The sequence below is a fragment of the Podarcis cretensis genome, assembly GCF_951804945.1.
Source record: "Podarcis cretensis genome assembly, chromosome: 17".
NCBI lineage: Eukaryota > Metazoa > Chordata > Lepidosauria > Squamata > Lacertidae > Podarcis > Podarcis cretensis.
In genome coordinates, this window is record NC_137187.1 from 35096157 (window position 1) to 35118416 (window position 22260).

At 48.5% G+C, this 22260-nt stretch overlaps 1 protein-coding gene and 1 long non-coding RNA gene across 3 annotated transcripts in view; both read right to left on the reverse strand.

The window, feature by feature from the left end:
• LOC307206784 overlaps positions 1-22260 on the reverse strand; it is a 610614-nt gene that overhangs the window by 569873 nt on the left and 18481 nt on the right. The window lies entirely within an intron of this gene.
• Positions 1533-22260, reverse strand: part of CRB3 (crumbs cell polarity complex component 3) — a 32567-nt gene continuing 11839 nt past the window's right edge. For both annotated transcript variants that reach the window (XM_079960182.1, XM_079960181.1), the window contains exons 2-5: positions 16660-16908; positions 9162-9223; positions 7992-8132; positions 1533-1887 (exon numbers count right to left, since the gene is read on the reverse strand). In XM_079960182.1, coding sequence (XP_079816308.1) covers positions 1804-1887; positions 7992-8132; positions 9162-9223; positions 16660-16735 — 363 coding nt within the window. In that variant the 5' untranslated portion in view covers positions 16736-16908 and the 3' untranslated portion in view covers positions 1533-1803. The remainder of the gene's footprint in view (positions 1888-7991; positions 8133-9161; positions 9224-16659; positions 16909-22260) is intronic.

The window sequence follows — 22260 nt, forward strand, 5'->3', positions numbered from 1 at the left end:
GCTTCTGGAGCAACGGGCCACCGTAACGGAAATCAGAGTACATGGAAACACCGTTTACCTTCCCACCACAGTGGTACCTATTTATCTACTTGCGCTGGTGTGCTTTCAAACTGCTAGGTTGGCAGGCGCTGAGACAGAACAACGGGAACTCACCCTGTCGTGGGGATTCGAACCGCCAACCTTCTGATCAGCAAGCCCAAGAGGCTCAGTGGTTTTAGACCTCAGCGCCACCCATGTCCCACAAATAGTTGCATCTTTGGTATGACCCACCAAAGGCATCCTTATGCCCCTGATGATTTTGAACTGAATCAGTTCATTCCATCATCCTGTGCCTGGGCACTCTGGTGAAACTCATGTAGTTTATTCTGCAGAGATGAAGCCAGACAGCCCTCTTAGTACTAACTCGGAAACATGTATGGCTCTTCCAAGTTATAGCTGGCATATGCAGATGGTAAAACTTGTTTCTCGGAGAATGAATAATGGAGCAGGAAGGAGTGGCCAGAAACAGCCTCTATCAGCATCAGTGCAATGTTTACACAGTGAAGAGCAGCCCTTTCTCAAGGGGTACAGATGATACCTATATTTCCAGCCATTCCAAACCCGCTTTGCGCACTACAGAATCATAGGCTCTTAGAGCTGGAAGGAACCCAAGGGTCATCTAGTCCAGCCCCCTGCAATGCAGGAATCTTGGCTAAAGCATCCACAACAGATAGCCATCCAGCCTCTGTTTAAAAACCTAAAAGGAACTTCCTTTCTAGAGGAAAGGATGCCAGAGGGAAAATAGAGCAAGCAACTGTCAGATGGAATATCTGTCCACAATCTCTCCCCCTCCTCCTCCTGCTAATAATAATAATAATATTTTTTTTATTATTTATATGCCGCTCATCTAGCTGGGTTTCCCCAGCTACTCTGGGCAGCATCAAACATTAAAAACTTCCCTTAACAGGGCTGCCTTCAGACATCTTCTAAAAGTCAGATAATTGCTTATTTCCTTGACATCTGATGGGAGGGCGTTCCACAGGACGGGCGCCACTACCGAGAAGGCCACCTGTAGCCTCACTTCTCGCAGGGAGGGAGCTGCCAGAAGGCCCTTGGCGCTGGACCTCAGTGTCCAGGCTGAATGATGGGCCAGCAGTTTTTGTTTGGGAGGATTTTTACTTCACAGTGCCCAGCCAATGCACATGAAAGCAGAGGACTTTAGACTTTGCAGATGAGGGTAAGCTTTGAATTTTCTGAGACAACTTACAAAGGGAATGGGGACCCGATCCCCCCACCCCCGATCTTATTGAAGTACAACCTCCATCATCCCCATTTATCCATGGTGGCTGTTTGGGGCTGCTGATTCCCCATCCATGCAGTAGAGTACCTGTTGCTGGCACAAGGCATTAGGGAAATAAAGTCATGTGTACCTAAGAACTTGCAGGAGTAGGGGAATACTTATGGAGAGGGCAGTGCATATGTTCGCAGAGCACAAGGTAACAGCACTGGCTTCCCATACGTCTTGTCTTCTCAAAGCATCAACAGAAACCAGCAACAATATAAAAAATCAGTTTATTTTAGGAAAAGGGAGGGCGGAAGATTTTCAGTGAAGAAAGAATAGCGGATTGACTTCGCAATGAGAAGGAAGAGAGAGGTACCCTTCCTTCTCTGTAACAGGTGCTAACCATCCCTCCTCTAGGGTGGAAGCTTTCCATGTTGAGGCATTGCACAATGCTACTGCCTTATGGGGAGATGGATCTGCAAGCAGTGGAGCCTGTTGGCTTGTGGAGGGGGACCTGATCCACCGGGAGATCCACCAGGGAATCATACAGCAATAGTGGTTTCACTTCTGGCATCAGAGTTGCATGTTTTAGCAACTGTCATATTTGATTTGGCTGAGTATCCCACCTGTTTAAGGATGTGAAAGAACAATTGGATCAGGGGTGCAAGGACATACAAGGAGACATCTCAGCATTCAGACTTAGAAGAGATAGCCAAACTGACCCACAGGACAACATCCCCCCGAGATGTTTTCCTACACACATCCCACCGAGGCAAAAGGAAGCTGTACAAAAGCCCGCAAGCGCATGCAGGAAAAATTCCTCATGGAAATTTAAAGTACATTCCCCCCTTCAAAAACGAATCCTGAGAATTGTAGCTCTGTGAGGGGTAAGCTACAGTTCTCAGGATTTTAGGGTGCTTTAAATGTATGGCACAAGTCTTTGTAACCAGCCTTAATTGTCCATTGGTATTTTAGGCTAGGGACGCAGGTGGCGCTGTGGGTCAAAGCCTCAGCGCCTAGGATTTGCCGATCGAAAGGTCGGCGGTTCGAATCCCTGCGGCGGGGTGTGCTCCCGCTGCTCGGTCCCAGCGCCTGCCAACCTAGCAGTTCGAAAGCACCTCCGGGTGCAAATAGATAAATAGGGACCGCTTACCAGCGGGAAGGTAAACGGCGTTTCCGTGTGCGGCTCTGGCTCGCCAGAGCAGCGATGTCACGCTGGCCATGTGACCCGGAAGTGTCTCCGGACAGCGCTGGCCCCTGGCCTCTTGAGTGAGATGGGCGCACAACCCCAGAGTCTGTCAAGACTGGCCCGTACGGGCAGGGGTACCTTTACCTTTACCTTATTTTAGGCTAACTCTAGTTTATACTGAGACAATCTGTTGAGTGGCCCCTCCCTTTAGGAAACGAAAAACGAAACTAGAGGGCAGGTTCATGGACCAAGTGTTTCAAACAGTGGAGACTTCTGAAAGGAAAAAACAACAACAGGTTTGCTTGTCTGCCCTCATTCACACAGGGTCAATGAGGGCTGAAACACCTGTTATTCTGGCATTTCAAGGGGTTGGATTAAATGACCCCCAAGTTACCTTTCAACTCTACAGTTCTAGGATTCAATGGGAGATTTATCTATTTTTTTATGTATTGTGCAGCTCTGCCAATTTGAAACGGTGTGTCTGTAGGCAAGTTGCAGTCTCCAGCCCACTTTCCCCAGGTAAAACATGGTGCGTTTCCAAATCCAAGAAGTACGGAGGTGGAAAGCACAATCACCTTTCCTTGGGAGAACTAAGAGAGTCATGGATCAGAAAGGAAGTAAAAAAAACCCAGAGCTGCCCTTAAAAAAAAGCTCCCTTAAAGAGATAAAGAGACAGGACTTTGGTGGCAAAGAACTGCTGAAACCAGTTGTGCAATGCAGTTCTGCCACCTAGTGTCTGTGGTGGGAAAAGAAACTTTGCCACCCTTTGAATTGTCACTCTTCCACTGAACCAGGTCCTGTCAGGTTATTTCTTCCTCTTGGTTCATGTGGGAACCAATGACACTGCAAGCAATAGCCTCCAGAAGATCAAAAGAGACTAAGAGGCTCTGGGCAGGAAATTGAAACAATTAAATACACAAATTGTCATCTCATCTGTCCTCCCAGTTGAACGACGCAGCCCAGGGAGAGAGGGAAAAATAGTGGAAGTGAACAGCTGGCTTTGCAAATGGTGTAAACAGGAACGGTTTGGATTCTTAGATCACGGACTGCAGTTTCTTGAAGACAGACTTCTGGCAAGCGATGGGCTGCACCTCACAACGGTTGGGAGGAATGTTTTTGCCAAAAATCTCAGAAACCTCATCAGGAGGGCTTTAAACTGACTAATGTGGGGGAGGGAGACAGTGCTCCTGAAGGTAGGAGTCTATCAATTGATGAAGATGATCATCAATAGGAGTATAGCATCTAGATCAAGGGAAGTAATAGTGCCACTGTATTCTGCTCTGGTCAGACCTCACCTGGAGTACTGTGTCCAGTTCTGGGCACCACAGTTCAAGGAGGACACTGACAAACTGGAACGTGTCCAGAGGAGGGCAACCAAAATGGTCAAAGGCCTGGAAACGATGCCTTATGAGGAATGGCTAAGGGAGCTGGGCATGTTTAGCCTGGAGAAGAGGAGGTTAAGGGGTGATATGATAGCCATGTTCAAATATATAAAAGGATGTCACATAGAGGAGGGAGAAAGGTTGTTTTCTGCTGCTCCAGAGAACCGGACACGGAGCAATGGCTCCAAACTACAAGAAAGAAGATTCCACCTAAACATTAGGAAGAACTTCCTGACAGTAAGAGCTGTTCGACAGTGGAATTTGCTGCCAAGGTGTGTGGTGGAGTCTCCTTCTTTGGAGGTCTTTAAGCAGAGGCTTGACAACCATATGTCAGGAGTGCTCTGATGGTGGTTTCCTGCTTGGCAGGGGGTTGGACTTGATGGCCCTTGTGGTCTCTTCCAACTCTATGATTCTATGATTTGGCTGACCTGATCAACATCCCATACCCTTTTAAAATGTGGCTCTTTTGGGGGGTATTATTTGGTTATTGTTTTTATCTTGATTTTATATACTGTGATCTTTTTATGTGAACCACCCTGATACCTCCAGGTATAGGGCATAATAATAATAATAATAATAATAATAATAATAATAATAATAATAATTTGGGTGCCAGGGTAGCTCTTTGCCCTCTGGAGAAAATAATAATAATTACTCCTTTCTAGGAATATAATAGAAACACAATCTGAACTCTATCCAGTTGATGGCAAATGGGAGAAAAGTCAAAGGAGACATACACAAATGTGAAGGGTCAAAAACAAGCCGCAAGAAAGGGCATCATTTATAAAGTCAGGGAAGGGGGAGATTTTCTTACCACCACCCCCAATAGGTTTAAGTCTCCCAAAAGGGTAGAGTTCCATTTTTTAAAAGTTAGCCTGAGGAGGTTTTTGGAAAGGGCACATAAAATATCTAGGATACACGCCCCCCACCCCCACAAGGTTGCTGCTCAAAATTACTGCCTGGAAGGACCTGCCAGTACTGTGCAATTCAAATACCTTCCACAACTGAGCTTTGGGCAGCTCCTAATTATGCTCTAGTACAGCTCCTGTGAGCTGGAATGGGACTTAGGCAGGAGAGCACCCTGATGGATTATGCTTTATATTAATTAGCAACAGTGTTGTTGTGGTTGGAGTTCACTCCTCAGGCACCCAAGTGCCCTGGCTTCACCATCAACTTGAGACAGACCAGATATCATGCACTGTAGGGCAAGGCACGGCATCCAATTTGCCCGGTGGAGATAGCCACCCTACAAAGAGATTTTAACAGTAACCGCGTGGCAGCCTGTCTGCAAATTTTGCCAGGCAATTACTGGCCACATCTGGACCTATGAACCTCGGCTTCATAACATGCACACAGCCCAATCACTCACACGTCAACCTTCCCTTCATAGGTAAAGGTAAAGGGACCCCTGACCATTAGGTCCAGTTGTGCCCGACTCTGGGGTTGCGGTGCTCATCTCGCTTTATTGGCTGAGGGAGCTGGCATACAGCTTCCGGGTCATGTGGCCAGCAGGATTAAGCCGCTTCTGGCGAACCAGAGCAGCGCACGGAAATGCTGTTTACCTTCCCGCCAGAGCAGTACCTATTTATCTACTTGCACGTTGACATGCTTTCGAACTGCTAGGTTGGCAGGAGCAGGGACCGAGCAAGAGGAGCTCACCCCGTCGCGGGGATTCGAACCGCCGACCTTCTGATCAGCAAGTTCTAGGCTCTGTTGTTTAACCCACAGCACCGATAAATAAGCCAGGAAGGGGGAAGTCAATTTGTGTTACATCTGAATGCAGGCTCAGGGTTGGTTTCTCCCTAGCAAACCAACAACAAACCTTAATCCAAGACAAGCTAGGGTTGCCATATTTCAAAAAGTGAAAATCTGGACAGAAAAGTTGTGGAGCTTTCTTTTGGGGGCGTGGCAAAGTTGTTGAGCCAATTTCGAGGGAAATTGCCCAAAACGACACTGCTGACATCAGTTGCTGTACATCCAGATTTTCCCGGACGTTTCACCGATTTCCGCCCAGACACTGTTTCCGGAGGCCAATTGCCGGTTATTTTCGTGAAATTCTGGACATATGGCAACCCTACATCAAGCTAGCTGATTAGGGAGAAACAAACCAGGATCCCAAGTCTGGATGTAATGCTAAAACCCCATCCTAGTCTTACCACTTGCACAAAGTGGGAGCGGCTAGCTTTGTGCATCAACCTGCAGTTCATGCAGAGTGTAGCTTTTTTAAGCCAAGCTTTATCAATTTGTGCAGTCAGTACCTGAGCCTAGCCTAACTTGGAGCTGTGACAATAAAATGGGGAGAGGAAAATTCTATATAAGGGTAAAATGAACATGGAACTCTTCCACATCCACCCCCTCCTTAAGAGGGCCTTGGGGTTAATACAGGCATAGGCAAACTCGGCCCTCCAGATGTTTTGGGACTACAACTCCCATCATCCCTAGCTAACAGGACCAGTGGTCAGGGATGATGGGAGTTGTAGTCCCAAAACATCTGGAGGGCCGAGTTTGCCTATGCCTGGGTTAATACAAATGCGAAGCAAAGGTTTCCAATGGGACCATCTGACATTTCCCACCCACATAAGCACACTTTATTTGGTTTTGGACCTCCTGCATTGTGTCTGTTGCAGTCCTTAGGCAGAGGTTAGATAGGATATCCAAGGTAGAACAAGGGTTGGAAGACCTGCAATGGCAGTTGCCTTTGATGGAGGCTGACGTGGAGCAAAAGCTAAGAGACTGAATGAGAATCAGGAAAGCCTCAGTTCAAATCATGCGTTCATGTGGATGACTTGGGCTGGCCTGGATGTTCCCTCCCAGTCTGTAATACGGGAATAATAATGCTGACCTACCCTTTACAGTGTTGTTGGAAAAACTTGAAATAATGTGTATAAGGTGCTTTTGAACAGGCTAAAGCAGACTTGAAATACCTAAAGCAAAGTTTTGGAATCGTGTTAACAATACAGTGGTACCTCGGGTTAAGAACTTAATTCGTTCTGGAGGTCTGTTCTTAACTTGAAGCTATTCTTAACCTGAAGCACCACTTTAGCTAAAGGGACCTCCTGCTGCCACCGCGCCACCGGAGCACGATTTCTGTTTTCATCTTAACCCGAGGTACTATTTCTGGGTTAGCGGAGTCTGTAACCTGAAGCATATGTAACCTGAAGCATATGTAACCCGAGGTACCACTGTATCTTGTCGAGACCCTTTTGGGGGCCTGCCTCTGTTCATTTGCTGGGTTTCTGTTTGGTACGGTCCTCCTTTAGTTCATTTAAAACAGGGCTGGGGGAATCTGTGGCCCTGCTGCGGGACTCCAGCTCCCATCAGCCCCGGCCAGTATAGAAAAACTGTAGCCCGAGAGCCCCTAGGAGGGCCACAGCTCTCCCCTTCCCTATTATGAAACATTTAAGAGTCACCTGCCGACTCAAACTGGCCAACCGTAAGGCAACAGGGTAATAACACTCTAGGTTGTGTCGACTTTTCTCTTGCCAGAGAAGGGAGATTCGTTTTTATTAAATAGTGGCATACTGAAAGGCACAGCGCAATACATTTTTTTAAAAAACAAAAGAGGCAAGCCTGCCCCAGATCTCACGCGGCAGGACCCTTAAAGCCAAGAGCAGCCTCCCCACCCACCCTCTGCTCTTGTCCTGTTCACACAAAAGCAACAACTCCTGTGTCAGCTCGAGTGGCAATTCCACGCACTCCCACTTAGAGTCAGAAGAGTTCGTTCTTTGGGGCAGCATAGAGAAGGGAGATCTAGCACTGGGCAGTTGGCATTGCATGGGCTGAGGGGGGCAGCCCTCTCTCTTCTGTGTGCCCAGAGAGGCAGGATCCAATCTTGCCTTGAACTGTCTGCCTCTAGCCATTCCCGGCAGTGTGCATGCAGCCGCTCCTCAAAGCCCATTCTAAAACATGTGTCTCCTGTGTGCAGCAGTTCACATCCAGCCCGCAGGGAAAGCTTTAAGAGGCTTGCTGGGAAACCTCAAGCCTGGCAGCAGCAGAAGCACCCTTTTAAATGTTAGTGTTTTTGGTTTTTTGGAGTCCAGTGTGTTGAGCGGCTCCATCCAAGCTGAGACCCAAAAGCAGAGCCCTTTCCCCCATCTCAGATGAGTCGCTCTTCCGGGGGAAGCTTCAGGTTGGTGTTAGTTTCGACGCGGGCACCCACCTGCTCTTCGCTGCTGGGCCGGTAAGTGCCCTCTGTCTGCCGCTTCTCCCGGATTTTGAGTCCCATAAAAACCAGGAGGCCGATCAGCAGGAGGCCCCCAAAAACACACGGCACAGCGATGGCTGCCGCCAGCTCCGACTTCTGTCACGGGGAAAGAAAAAGGGGGAGAACATTGTTACAGTGGAGGAAAGTGAAGCAGGGCCTAACACTGAGGTCCAGCGCCAAGGGCCTTCTGGCCGTTCCCTCGCTGCGAGAAGCCAAGTTACAGGGAACCAGGCAGAGGGCCTTCTCGGTAGTGGCACCTGCCCTGTGGAACGCCCTCCCATGAGATGTCAAAGAGAAAAACAACTACCAAACTTTTAGAAGACATCTGAAGGCAGCCCTGTTTAGGGAAGCTTTTAATGTTTAATAGATTGGTGTATTTTAGTGTTTTGTTGGAAGCCGCCCAAAGTGGCTGGGGAAACCCAGCCAGATGGGCGGGGTATAAATAATAAATTATTATTATTATTATACTAACATGCCGTAGGGGGGGGGACCTGGTATCCCCTGCACGCTCCTTAGACTTGTGCACCTGCACTGAACAAATCAATATGCACAGTGCAGATTCATGGGGATCTCTTGAAAATAGGGCTGCCCTGATCAACGGCTTGACTTGGTGGTGCGGCTGCACCAATTGTTGTGAGCAAACTGATGGGCAGCCCAGCACAAGGAGGGTCATGTGTCAGATGCAAACCTGAACTGTAAGCCAGGTTTTAAGCCCAAACCCAGTCCTTTGTCGTCAACATTGCTGCTACCATAACATACCATCATCAACTGACCACAGCAGAGGGAGGGGGGGCCAAATCCAGCCCTCTTCCATTTTTTTTCTTGAATTTTTTACCATGTTGTCTCAATTGGCCGCAGTCATTTTTGGGTAGTGGTGATAACAGCTGCCTCGAGCATGTAAATATCTATCAAGTTTGCCACTGCAGGCAAGAGCTTCAAAAGACCCAAGGTGCCCTTGCCTGAGGTAAGGAAAGGCAGATTGAGCTAAGCTACAAACAGTCTGTACCTGCCTTGCCCAGACAATGATGCCCCCCTTTCAGGCAGCATGAGATGCCCACATCAAGATCACCCCCCCAAAAAAGCTGACACACACAGACCCTGCCCAAGAAAGACAGACATACATACCGAAAGGCCATATGAAACAGAGGGAGGAAAGGATGTGGTTTCCACTGGAGTGCTGTTAGTGCCTTGTTTTGGAAAGAGACAAACAGTAGGCGTTAGAGAAGAACATGGGTAGGCAAACTAAGACCCAGGGGCCGGATTCGGCCCAATTGCCTTCTAAATCCGGCCTGCGGACAGTCTGGGAATCAGCGTGTTTTTACATGAGTAGAATGTGTCCTTTTATTTAAAATGCATCTCTGAGTTATTGTGGGGCACAGGAATGCCCCCAATATAGTCCAGCCCCCCAAAAGGCCTGAGGGACAAGATTTCACCTGACTCAGGTCTTTTGCCAGGCAACGAATCATTTTACACTCCTCCCTGTTTCATTAGACCACAGCCAAGAAGTAACATGAAACACAGGGCACTCTCCCCATGGAGAGCCATATTGCAGAATGGCCCAATTCATGAGGTCTGCACACAGACACACTTTTTTAAAATAAATAATTTTATTAAAAGATTTTCATGAATTACAAAAGAACGTGCAATGTCTCTTTTTTAGGGGTTCAGATTAGACGACAAAGAATGCACTGAAGATACACCTTTTAACTAAGAGCATGTGAATCTCACATTACAGGTTGCTCGCATCTTGACGCTTATTTTTCTTACCTACCGATTACTTACCGCCGCCACCTGCGCAAATCAAACCATCACGGACTTGGCTTTGGAAAGGCAGTGTGTGGGCTCTAGCAGGGTCTTAGAGCTCTCCCATCTCCACCCCCAAGCTGGGAAAGTATTAACTAGGCTTCAGAATGGAGGCATGAGGGCTCTGGGACTCTGGGACCCTTGCGCTGCCTTCTGAAAGGCAGGTAAGCCAACCTCCACCTTGCCAGGGAAGGAGGACCGTTTGAGAGGTTCCTGACTTCACACATTTTTCCAAATGCGTGTGGACCACTGGAACTGAACCCTCACACAAGATCCAAGTTACCTGCAGTTCAGTTGTGTGGTGGCAAGGGGAGGGGCACACATGTGACCCTATTTATGGCAGTGGGACGGGAGGTCAAGCAGCTGGTGCAACAGCAGAGCAGGTAAACTTTTGTCATCTCTGCATTTGCTGCTGCTCCCCCTTCAAGGAGAGAAGGGGTCATCCGCCCAGGACACACCTCCACTGACATGCAGAGAGGAGAGAGAAGGTGGGCAGGTTATTGTTGTTCCTTGCACTGATTTGTTACTTACTACATAAAATGTTTCATACTGACTCCTAACTGTAAAAGCATAAAGGTAAAGGTAAAGGGACCCCTGACCATTAGGTCCAGTCGTGGCCAACTCTGGGGTTGCGGCGCTCATCTCGCTTTACTGGCCGAGGGAGCTGGCATACAGCTTCCGGGTCATGTGGCGAGCATGACTAAGCCGCTTCTGGCGAACCAGAGCAGCGCATGGAAACACCGTTTACCTTCCCGCCAGAGTGGTACCTATTTATCTACTTGCACTTTGACGTGCTTTTGAACTGCTAGGTTGGCAGGAGCTGGGACTGAGCAACGGGAGCTCACCCTGTCGCAGGGATTTGAACCGCCGACCTTCTGATCAGCGAGCCCTAGGCTCTGTGGTTTAACCCACAGCGCCACCCGTGTCCCTTGTATGTATGTAAAAGCAAACATAATAACAAATTTAAAACAGGATTGAAAAGTGTCCACACATTACAGTTTTGGCTTCTGCACAGCAGAGGTTTACAGTGCACCAAACTGTACACCATGTACCCATGAGGCACATTCACACATTTATTTCACCGCATGCGCACTGCAAACAAAGACTGCAGAAAGCTGTTGCCAGAGCATGTATCAGTGATGTGCACACATGGAGAAACAAACAGCATCTCACACGCTACGATCTCTAGGGAATGGGGGGTCAGCGGTGGGGGAAGCTGCTCGGGTGGGGTGAGCTGTCCATAGGGGCAGGCTGCACCGTGGGGCCTCTGGAATCTGCCTGCCTCCTCCCACTCAGCCACCCTACAGCTTGGGGGGGGGGGGGAGGCAGCAGACAGACCGTTTGGGCAGCATGGAGTCTGCAGGCCCCCAAGCCGCCACGTCTCTTCCAGGAGAGATGCATGGCTCAGGCGCGCTGCAGGCCCCACGGTGAGTGCTGCCTGGCATTCTGTGCCCCCCCCCCAGTGGTGACATTCGGGGTGGACTGCACCCACTACACACCCCTTCCTCCACCCCTGTAGGGGGTGTCAGGGTTTGAATTCTATTTCTTACCTGCTGGTTAGTGGGTAGGGGTATTGCTTTTGCTGAGGCAGTCAGGAGTTATTTATTAAGTCTATCATGTGCCTGGAAGAGCAAACCTTGGACTGCTTGAGGGAAGCATCAGAAAGCCCAATTCCAGTGGTCATAGACAAGCAGAGATTTGACACTGGATCAAGGGTGAACCAGTTGAGGAGAGCTCAGTTCAGACCTTTGGAGTCTGGACTGTGGCACAGGCAAATACAGCCTGTGTCATGTTCTGGCCCTTTTTCCATCTCAAGATTTGGTGGTGACTATGCCAGCTTGGGGACGTGGGTGGCGCTGTGGGTTGAACCACAGAGCCTAGGACTTGCCGATCAGAAGGTCGGCGGTTTGAATCCCCGCAATGGGGTGAGCTCCCATTGCTCGGTCCCTGCTCCTGCCAACCTAGCAGTTCAAAAGCACATCAAAGTGCAAGTAGATAAATAGGTACTGCTCCGGAGGGAAGGTAAACGGCGTTTCCGTGCGCTGCTCTTGTTCACCAGAAGCGGCTTAGTCATGCTGGCCACATGACCTGGAAGCTGTACGCCGACTCCCTCGGCCAATAAAGTGAGATGAGCGCTGCAACCCCAGAGTCGGTCACAACTGGACCTAATGGTCAGGGGTCCCTTTACCTTTATGCCAGCTTGACCTGGGTCTCTGGGTGCTGCTTGAAAATGCCAGGTTGGTCCATAATAAGATGTCCCTCACCCACAATTTAATCAAGGATGAAGAAGCTGATGGGGCATCTATAACTAAGGCCTAGGTGAGGCAGCAGTGTGGGGTCGGCCTCCCCCAGCAATGCCCCCTGAGTACCAAGTGTACCTCCAGGGTGTGCTGCGGGGCTGGCTGGGAGGGCAGGCAGTCACTGTTACTGCCCAACTGATTCTCTATCTGAGCTATCAAATGTGGTTTCAGACCTGGCATTGTGGCCCCCAAGACTGTTAGACTTGGAAAATGTCAACATTCACCACCAAGAAGGCCCTCTTGCCTGGTTCCCTGTAACCTCAACTATCACAGTGAGGGAACTGCCAGAAGGCCCTCGGCGCTGGACCTCAGCGTCTGGGCTGGACGATGGGGGTGGAGACGCTCCTTTGGATATACTGGGCTGAGGCCATTTAAGGCTTTAAAAGAGAGCACCAACACTTTGAATTGTGCTCAGAAATATACTGGGAACCAGTGTAGATCCTTTAGGACCAGTGTTATATGGTCCCAGCAGCCACTCCCAGTCACCAGTCTGCCAGCCACATTCTGGATTAGTTGTAGTTTCAGAGTCACCTTCAAAGGTAGTCCCACATAGAGCCCATTTCAGTAGTCCAAGAGGGAGATAACCAGAGCATGAAGCACTTTGTTAAGACGCTGTGGTAAACAGGTAAGGTCTCAGCTGTCGTACCAGATGGAGCTAGTAGATAGCTGCGCTGGACACAGAATTGACCTGCACCTCCATGGACAGCTGTGAGTCCAAACTGACTCCCAGGCTGAGAACCTGGTCCTTCAGGGGCACAGTTACTCCATTCAGGAACAGGGAGTCTCCCAAACCTGTCTGCCCTGTCCCCCCGCCCAAAACAGTACTACTGTTTAATGACAGCCAAACTAGTCCTCAGGCTCTGCACTGTCCATGGGGGTTCTTCATCAATGACACGTGATGCAGAGATAGGTGCATTTCAGAAAGGACCTCCCTTGGGCACCCAAGGCCTTAATTACCAGACCTGCACCTCCTCCGGTAGCCTTCACTTACAGAGCTAAGCCCATGGCTTTCAATCTCTCCTGGGACAGGTGTGGTTCTTGTTGAGACAGTTCTTTCTCTTAGGCATTCAGTTTCCATTTCAGGCTGGGCAATGCCCAGGAACCAGAGGGTGCATGGTGGAGCAACCTGGTTTGTGCCTTCTCTCAGGGAATCCACACCCACTGTGCTGGGGAGGGCACGAGTGAGTCAGACAGAGCTCACTCCTTGGGCCAAGGAAGCCAGAGGCACGCCCTGAAAGTGCTTTGCAACTGACAGGTGAAGCCTACAAAAACACTTCAAGGAAGTCCAGAGTGGCTCTGACACATTCCCAGAAAAAGGAGCTCCATTCTGCTTTCTGGGATGACCTGGCCTCTTTCCTTGAAACTATTTCAGGATCAAGAATGATCCAAAGACCTATCCACCCTTAAATTGAATCCTAGCAAGAAGCGTGCGTGACTTTGACCCCCAAAATTAATTTGCTTGAAGGAATTTGCTCCCCCCCCCTTTTTTTGGGAAAATTTTAAAGTTAAATATTCTTCAGACACTATACATCTGTATTTGTACTGATAACCATTTTTTGACAATCCTTGCTATTTTGATAGAATCTCAACATTTAGTAGTTGCGATCCAAGAGTACAGTCATACCTCATGTTACGTTTGCTTCATGTTACGTTTTTTCAGTACCGGAAAGGGTTACTTCTGGGTTTTGCCGCTCGCGCATGTGCAGAAGCGCTAAATCGCGCTGCACACCTGCACAGATATGGCGCTTCAGGTTGCAAGCTTTTCATATTGCGAACGGGCCTCCGGAACTGCACAGTGGTACCTCAGGTTAAGAACTTAATCTGTTCCGGAGGTCCGTTTTTAACCTGAAACTGTTCTTAACCTGAAGCACCACTTTAGCTAATGGGGCCTCCCGCTGCCACCACGTGATTTCTGTTCTCATCCTGAAGCAAAGTTCTCAACCCGAGGTACTATTTCTGGGTTAGTGGAGTCTGTAACCTGAAGCGTCTGCAACAGGAGGTATCATTGTTTTCTATTGCTGACATGCAACACTGTTTGGCAAGATACAGCATCTAATGGTGTTTTATACTGAATAGTATCTGAAGGCTGACACAGCGACAGAGCAGGCCAATCAGGTGCCTGGGGAGGCGCGTGTGCCCTGCGCCCAGGGGCGGGGCCAGGACACCCATCGCAGATCGCTCCTGCCTCCTCCCACTCAGCCACCCTACAGATAGGGGGGAGGCAGCGGTGGACCATTTGGGCAGAGCGGAGCCTGCGCGTGCCCAAGCCACTGAGTCTCTCCCAGGAGAGACATGTGGCTTGGGAACGCTGCAGGCGCTGTAGTGAGTGCTGCCCGGCATTTTGTCAACCCCTCAGTGGTGACATCCAGGGCAGCCTGCCCCACCGCACCTTTAAGGTTCCTAGGTATGAATGGCTTTCCCCACCCCCCAGCTGCCCTTCAAAAGGTTAACCTATAGCAGGCTTGCATTTAACAAATCAACCAGGAATTCCGTGCAGGTGAGTGGGTGGGTTCACAGAGAAGTGACACCTCTCTCCATTCCTCCTCCACCCACAGCTAGCACAGAAGCCAAGCAGAATGGTAAAGGGGACCCTGCCCCCCCCCCGCCCCCAACCAGCTTGTTTGGTTCAAAACATGTTTCTTTATTAGCTTGAGGAATTCAGCACCCCGCTAACATTACCATTCCATCACGCCAAGCAATTTGGCTTGGCAGACAGAACAATCCCCTCCCCATGCGCTGTTCTGGGTGTTCTCCCAATTTCCACAGAGTCCATTTTAGGGGGGGTACAGTGGGTGCAAGGGTAGGAGAGCGGGGGGGGGGGAAGAACCATTGCACAAGCAGAAGTCCTTGCTGGTGGGACTCATTTGTTGAATCCCACCCTGCGTTTCCATGCAGAGGGGCTTCCCCTCTGGCCAGCTCGAAAACACAGGGCCAGCTCGAAAACACAAGCTTCTAGCCGCTTAGCAGGTTCTTTTCTTTTTTAAGACATGCCAGGAACTTTTATGGCTTCTTTGCACGGTTGACTCATGGCAGGTTTCCAGGGGCTGGTTCTGTTACACTGAGATCCATGCTAATGCCAAAGGGGGAGATTTGTTGATACTGGGGTTGGGGAAGGCGATTTTAATAATAATAATTTTTTATTTATACCCCGCCCTTCCCAGTTCAGAAAACCGGGCTCAGGGCAGCTAACAACAAATTTAAAACATTTAATTGATGCAAACAATTGATTTTACAGTGGTGCCCCGCAAGACAAACGCCTCGCAAGACGGAAAACCCGCTAGACGAAAGGGTTTTCCGTTTTGGAGGCGCTTCGCAAAATGAATTTCCCTATGGGCTTGCTTCGCAAGACGAAATGTCTTGCGAGTTGCTGCGGGTTTTTCCCCCTTTTCCTAAGCCGCTAAGCCGCTTATCAGCTGATCCGCTAAAAGCCGCTAAACCGCTAATAGCGCTAATCCGCTAAGCTGTCAATGGGCTTGCTTTGCAAGACGAAAAAACCGCTATACGAAGAGCCTCACGGAACGGATTAATTTCGTCTTGCGAGGCACCACTGTAGAGAAAGCTTTCTGTCTGTTGGTTACTGAATGCTCTCTAAGCACTTAATGCAGCAGTGGGAAACCCTTCTGCAAGCCAGCTGTAGAGAGGCCGAGGGTGTGCGCAGTCAGTATGGGCGCCTCTCGCACAGCGACTGTATGGGCTGCCGCGCGTGTGCAATCTGTACGGGATGCCGCACATGCGCTGTATAGACGGCATGCACGAGCGACAGCCCGTACGGATGCTGTGCGAGTGACAGCCCGTATGGAGTGTGCATGTGCAGCATGCTGTACAGAGTGCGCATGCGCAGAAACCCATGCGGTCGCCACGTGAGCGATGGGCTGCCGCATGTGTGCACCTCATACGGGATGCCACACATGCGCACCCCGTACAGATGTCGCGCGTGAGCCACCAGGCAGTTCACCCCGCCACTGATTGCAGCCAGACAAAAAACATTCAAGGAAGATTTGAAGCAAGGTAAATGAGGCTTAGGGACGTGGGTGGCGCTGTGGGTTAAACCACAGAGCCTAGGACTTGCTGATCAGATGGTCGGCGGTTCGAATCCCCATGACGGGGTGAGCTCCCGTTGTTCGGTCCCTGCTCCTGCCAACCTAGCAGTTCGAAAGCATGCCAGTGCAAGTAGATAAATAGATACCGCTCCGGCAGGAAGGTAAACGGCTTTTCCGTGCGCTGCTCTGGTTCACCAGAAGCGGCTTAGTCATGCTGGCCACATGACCTGGAAGCTGTACGCCAGCTCCCTCGGCCAATAAAGCGAGATGAGTGCACAACCCCAGAGTTGGTCACGACTGGACCTATTGGTCAGGGGTCCCTTTACCTTTACCTAAATGAGGCTCAGGGAAGAAGTTGTGGTTGGGGAGGGGACATGGCCCTGGGAGAGTTCTAAGGGCCGGAGATATAGGCCAGTGCGCACACAGACACACCATTCTGATCACTTTTCCTCTGTTTGCAACCGTGAAGGGAGCACTCACCTTGACACAAAGCGGGCTGTAAGCAGGACTGGAGAGAGACTGCCAGAAGGAATCCAAGCTGTTTCAAGCGAGCCATCACCCTCCTCCCCAGCCAGGAGTGGGGCAAGGGGAAGGCAGAGGTTACCCCACTGCCTCCACCAAGGAAGGAAGGGAAGCCACAGGCCCAGGTGCTCCCTTTGCCCTGCAGCTGCCTCCAAAACACTTCAGCCGGTTTAAAGTCCTGCAATATCCGACGGTGGAGTTAAAGGCCTGAATTTTTAAAGAGAGGGAGAGAGAAAGGAAATCTGTGATACTCCAAAATCTACAGCTACTTCTGCTACCTGCATTTGCAGGGATGGAAAAACCTGAACACACCCAGACTTTGCTGGCCTCCAGCTCCCAGCATCCCCGACAACATGGAAATTATTTATTTTATTTTATTTTATTTATACCCCACATTTGAGGAAAACTTTCCTGAAAAGGCAAAGTTACAAAAACTACCAATATATATGAACTACTTATTTTAAAAGCAGTACAGTGGTACCTTGGTTCTCAAACTTAATCCATTCCTAAAGTCCGTTCCAAAACCAAAGCGTTCCAAAACCAAGGCGTGCTTTCCCATAGAAAGTAATGCAAAATGGATTAATGCGTTCCAGACTTTTAAAAACAACCCCTAAAACAGCTATTTAACATGAATTTTACTATCTAACGAGACCATTGATCCATAAAATGAAAGCAATAAACAATGTACTGCAGTCACACAATCAATCAATCAGAAACTGAACTGGGTTCCACACAGTCACAAAAACAAAACAAAAAAGCCGCAAAAACAAAAATGCAAAATAAGTAGCAGAAACAGACAGACCTCAGTGTAACACTCAAAACAGAAGTGTGACACTCAAAACGGTGTGTCCAATATGTACGTGACCGCACACACGTGCATCGTGCCGAACCAGGAAGCGACCCAAAAACATCACAAAAAGGGCCGGAAGTGACATGGGGTGTTTGCAGGCTTTTTCAATAGGTGTTCCGAGTATACGCAAGTTCACGCAAGCGCGCAATGTCCTGGAACACAACCGCCGTGCAAACAGGGAGTTGCCTCTACCTAAAAATGTAATGTATACTTGCAAATGTGTATGTGTGCGTGTGTGCAGGTCCACTCATCAGGGAGCCAGAACTAGTTTCTCCTTCCTGTCCAATATACTCAGGGATGGCATGTCAGTTTAAGACAGGCCCCAAGTGAGCTTGCAAGGTCTATCCTAGCAACACTCCCTAAGTGGATCTGTGAAAGAGCAAGTCCAAGCAGCTCACTAATTGTCAGGGTCATAATGCCCTTTTTCCTGTTCTGCCTTTTTTTTCTTTTCTAGGGGCCAGCACCACACCCTGCAGCTATACCTATTAAAAATAGGGACTGTGTGTTTTTCTTACTCACTGTGGTAATGAATAGTGCGTATTAAATTTGCTGCTGTTATATAATAACAATCTGTAGCATTTCTTGCATAAAATAAAATAATAATAATAATAATAATAATAATAATAATAATAATAATAATTATTTATTTATACCCCACCCATCTGGGCAGCTTCCAACAAACACTAAAATACAGTAACCTATTAAACATTAAAAGCTTCCCTAAACAAGGCTGCCTTTAGATGTCTTCTAAAAGTTTGGTAGTTATTTTTCTCTTTGACATCTGGTGGGAGGGCATTCCACAGGGCGGGTGCCACTACCGAGAAGGCCCTCTGCCTTCTTTTGTCGTGCTTTGTTATGTTGTTGTTGTTGTTTAGTCGTTTAGTCGTGTCCGACTCTTCGTGACCCCATGGACCAGAGAACGCCAGGCACTCCTGTCCTCCACTGCCCCCCGCAGCTTGGTCAGACTCATGCTGGTAACCTCGAAAACACTATCCAACCATCTCGTCCTCTGTCGCCCCCTTCTCCTTGTGCCCTCCATCTTTCCCAACATCAGGGTCTTCTCCAGGGAGTCTTCTCTTCTCATGAGGTGGGCAAAGTACTGGAGCCTCAGCTTCACAATCTGTCCTTCCAGTGAGCACTCAGGGCTGATTTCCTTCAGAATGGAGAGGTTTGATCTTCTTGCAGTCCATGGGACTCTCAAGAGTCTCCTCCAGCACCATAATTCAAAAGCATCAATTCTTCGGCGATCAGCCTTCTTTATGGTCCAGCTCTCACTTCCATACATCACTACTGGGAAAACCATAGCTTTAACTATACGGACCTTTGTTGGCAAGGTGATGTCTCTACTTCTCAAGATGCTGTCTAGGCCTGTCATTGCCCTTCTCCCAAGAAGCAGGCGTCTTTTAATTTCGTGGCTGAGAATCTGTGCCCTACCAGAGGCTGTTGTACTCAAACTCCCGTCAGCCCCAGCCAGCAAGGGCAATAATAGTCAGGGATGATGGGAGTTCTAGTCCAACAACATCTGGAGGGTCCACGGCTTCCATTAATAGTAAGATGGGGATGCGGGTGGCACTGTGTTCTAAACCACTGAGCCTCTTGGGCTGGCTGATTGGAAGGTCGGCAGTTTGAGTCGGTACGACCTAGCAGTTCAAAAGCACTCCAGTGCAAGTAGATAAATAGGTACCGCTGTGGCAGGAAGGTAAACCGTGTTTCTGTGCGTTCTGGTTTCCACCAAGGTGTCCCATTGCACCAGAAGCAGTTTAGTCCTGCTGGCCACATGACCCGGAAAGCTGTCTGTGGACAAACGCCGGCTCCCTCGGCCTGGAAGCGAGATGAGTGCCGCCACCCCATAGTCACCTTTGACTGGACTTAAATGTCCAGGGGTCCTTTTACCTTACTAATAATAAGATACTTTTTATTTATTTATTTATTTATTCATTCATCCCTATACGAGAAACTCATGTAAAATCTAAACAAATGCTAACAAATAAGAATTTAGGTTATCATTTTAGTGTTGTTATGTCAAAGTTCTGGCCAAACCACCACAAGCTACAGGGGAGAGAGGGACAGAGCAAGCGGTGCTGTCTTCTGAAGTATGTGAATTTACACATCAGGCCCACCTCATCCATGAAGGGAAGAAGAGATGCATCACCCTGAGTGTTTTTCCTACTAAATGCAGTCAAGTAAAAGTAGCATACAATAAATTATTTACCAATATTAGATTCCTTCTACAACTTCTTGTCTCTCCACAGTCACCAGTTACCATAAATCTGTGGGCCATTTGTTACATTCTGTTGTGGTTGAGGTAAAAAGAAGAGGCTTAAAGACTCTCTCAAGGCAAATCTACAAAAATGTAGTATAAAAAGCGGCAAATGGGAAACACTGGCCTATGAGCACCAATTGGAGAACAGCCTTTACCAAAGGTGTCATGGGCTTCAAAGATGCTCAAACTCAGGATGAAAGAGAGAAACATGCTAAGAGGAAGGCATGTCTGGCAAACCCTCACAGTGATCAACTCCTGCCCGGAAACCTATGTTCCCACTGTGGAAGGATGTGTGGATCCAGAATTGACCTCCACTTATGGACTCACTGTTAAGATAGTCTGTTAAGATAGTGTTCATGGAAGACAATCTTACTCGACTATGAGTGATCGCCAAAGAAGAAGAAGAAGAAGAAGAAGAAGAAGAAGAAGAAGAAGAAGAAAGATATTCTGTTGTCACCAAAGTCCACCCAAAGGAACCCTATGCGAGACTTAATCATCCATGCGATTATCAGGGCCTCTTCACACGTTACACTGGGCAATGAGCAGGTGTTCAAAAATGTATGCCTCATTTAGGTATACTTGTTGGAGACCCAGGATTGACCGTAACTCATTTTTCAGAAGACACACAGTGTTGGGGTGTAAAGTGGGAGAAACCTCAAGAGTTGTTGCTGGGAAATGTGTGAAATAGCAGGCAGTGGAGCCAAACTGACAAAGGGTTGCAATCTTTTCACGTTTACTTCGAAATAAGTCCCACTGAAACCTATGACTTAACTTCCACTAGCACAGCATGGTGATTCAGTAGCTGAGCTATGAACCAGAAAACCCCAGTTTGGATCACTTCAGGCAGGAACTCTTTGGCTGGGCTTTAGGCAAGCCATTGATTGATCTGTCCCTGCACTGAGGGTACATAACACAGGCCTACATAACAAAGAGTTGCAAAACTGACCCAGATTAAGCTTGGAACACTCCGAGGCAATGTGATATAAATGCACATAAAGGCAACAGATTAGCATTTAAATGATGCTGCCTAGAGGGGTAACAATGGATTTTCCTGGATTTGGAAGAGTTGAGTCTTGTCTCTGGCAAGACACATTCTCAGCCTAAACCTCACCTCAAGGACCTTGTGGGGAAACATAAAGTGACACAGGCCCTATCATCAACATCATCATTATAGGGTTACACTGTAATTTAATGCTCAAACCTTCAGGGTTGGGTGGGAAAGAGGTCTAAAAATAGCCAGCTTGCATTCATAAGCTGGGGCTAGGCAAGAGTGACAGAGTTATTTCACATGATGACATCAGTCCCTGTAAGCAACATCACACTTCCAGACATGGAGGAAACCTGAGGGAGGGAAGAAAACATGGCAGAGGAACAGAGCTTGGCGTTGCAACATCACACAGGAACTGGGAAGGAAGCAAGGAAGGCAAGCTAAGGGCATATTTATTTATTTAAATCACACCTGGGCAGGATCTCTCTTCCTGGCTCAACTTCCCCCACTTTTGGCAAGCAGCCCAAAGCGAAGTGGGGAGTCTTGTTGAACAACCTTTAAGCAGGACTCACTGCCTCTTCCCACCCCCCACCCCCCCGCACTGTTCCACCCACCTACCTTTTTTGAAGTATTGTACCCAAGCTCTTTCAAGGTACCATGTAGCCTCCTCTTTGACTAGAGTTTCACGCTGTACTATTTTCTGGTTATATTATAATATTTTTGTTCCATTGTTGTTGTTGTTATTTCTGTAGGACACCCTGGGAATGCCAGCAACATTGAAGGGGTAGCGATACAATTTCAGAAATAAGAAAACATACAAACATACCTGTGACATGCTATACAGTGGTGCCCCGCAAGACGAACGCCTCGCAAGACGGAAAACCCGCTAGACGAAAGGGTTTTCCGTTTTGGAGGCGCTTCGCAAAACGAATTTCCCTATGGGCTTGCTTCGCAAGACGAAAATGTCTTGCGAGTTCCTGCGGGTTTTTTTTTCCTTTCCCCCCCCTTTTCCTAAGCCGCTAAGCCGCTTATCAGCTGATCCGCTGATAAGCCGCTTAACAGCTGATCGCTAAAAGCCGCTAAACCGCTAATAGCGCTAATCCGCTAAGTTGTCAATGGGCTTGCTTCGCAAGACGAAAAAACCGCTATACGCAGAGCCTCACGGAACGGATTAATTTCGTCTTGCGAGGCACCACTGTAAAGTTATCAGTGATTTGAACACTGATCTCAGTCACCTGCTCTGCCAGTATTCTGGCTGGACTGCAAGAAGATCAAACCTATCCATTCTGAAGGAAATCAGCCCTGAGTGCTCACTGGAAGGACAGATCATGAAGCTGAGGCTCCAATACTTTGGCCACCTCATGAGAAGAGAAAAGACCCTGATGTTGAGAAAGATTGAGTGCACAAGGAGAAGGGGACGACAGAGGACGAGATGGTTGGACAGTGTTCTCGAAGCTA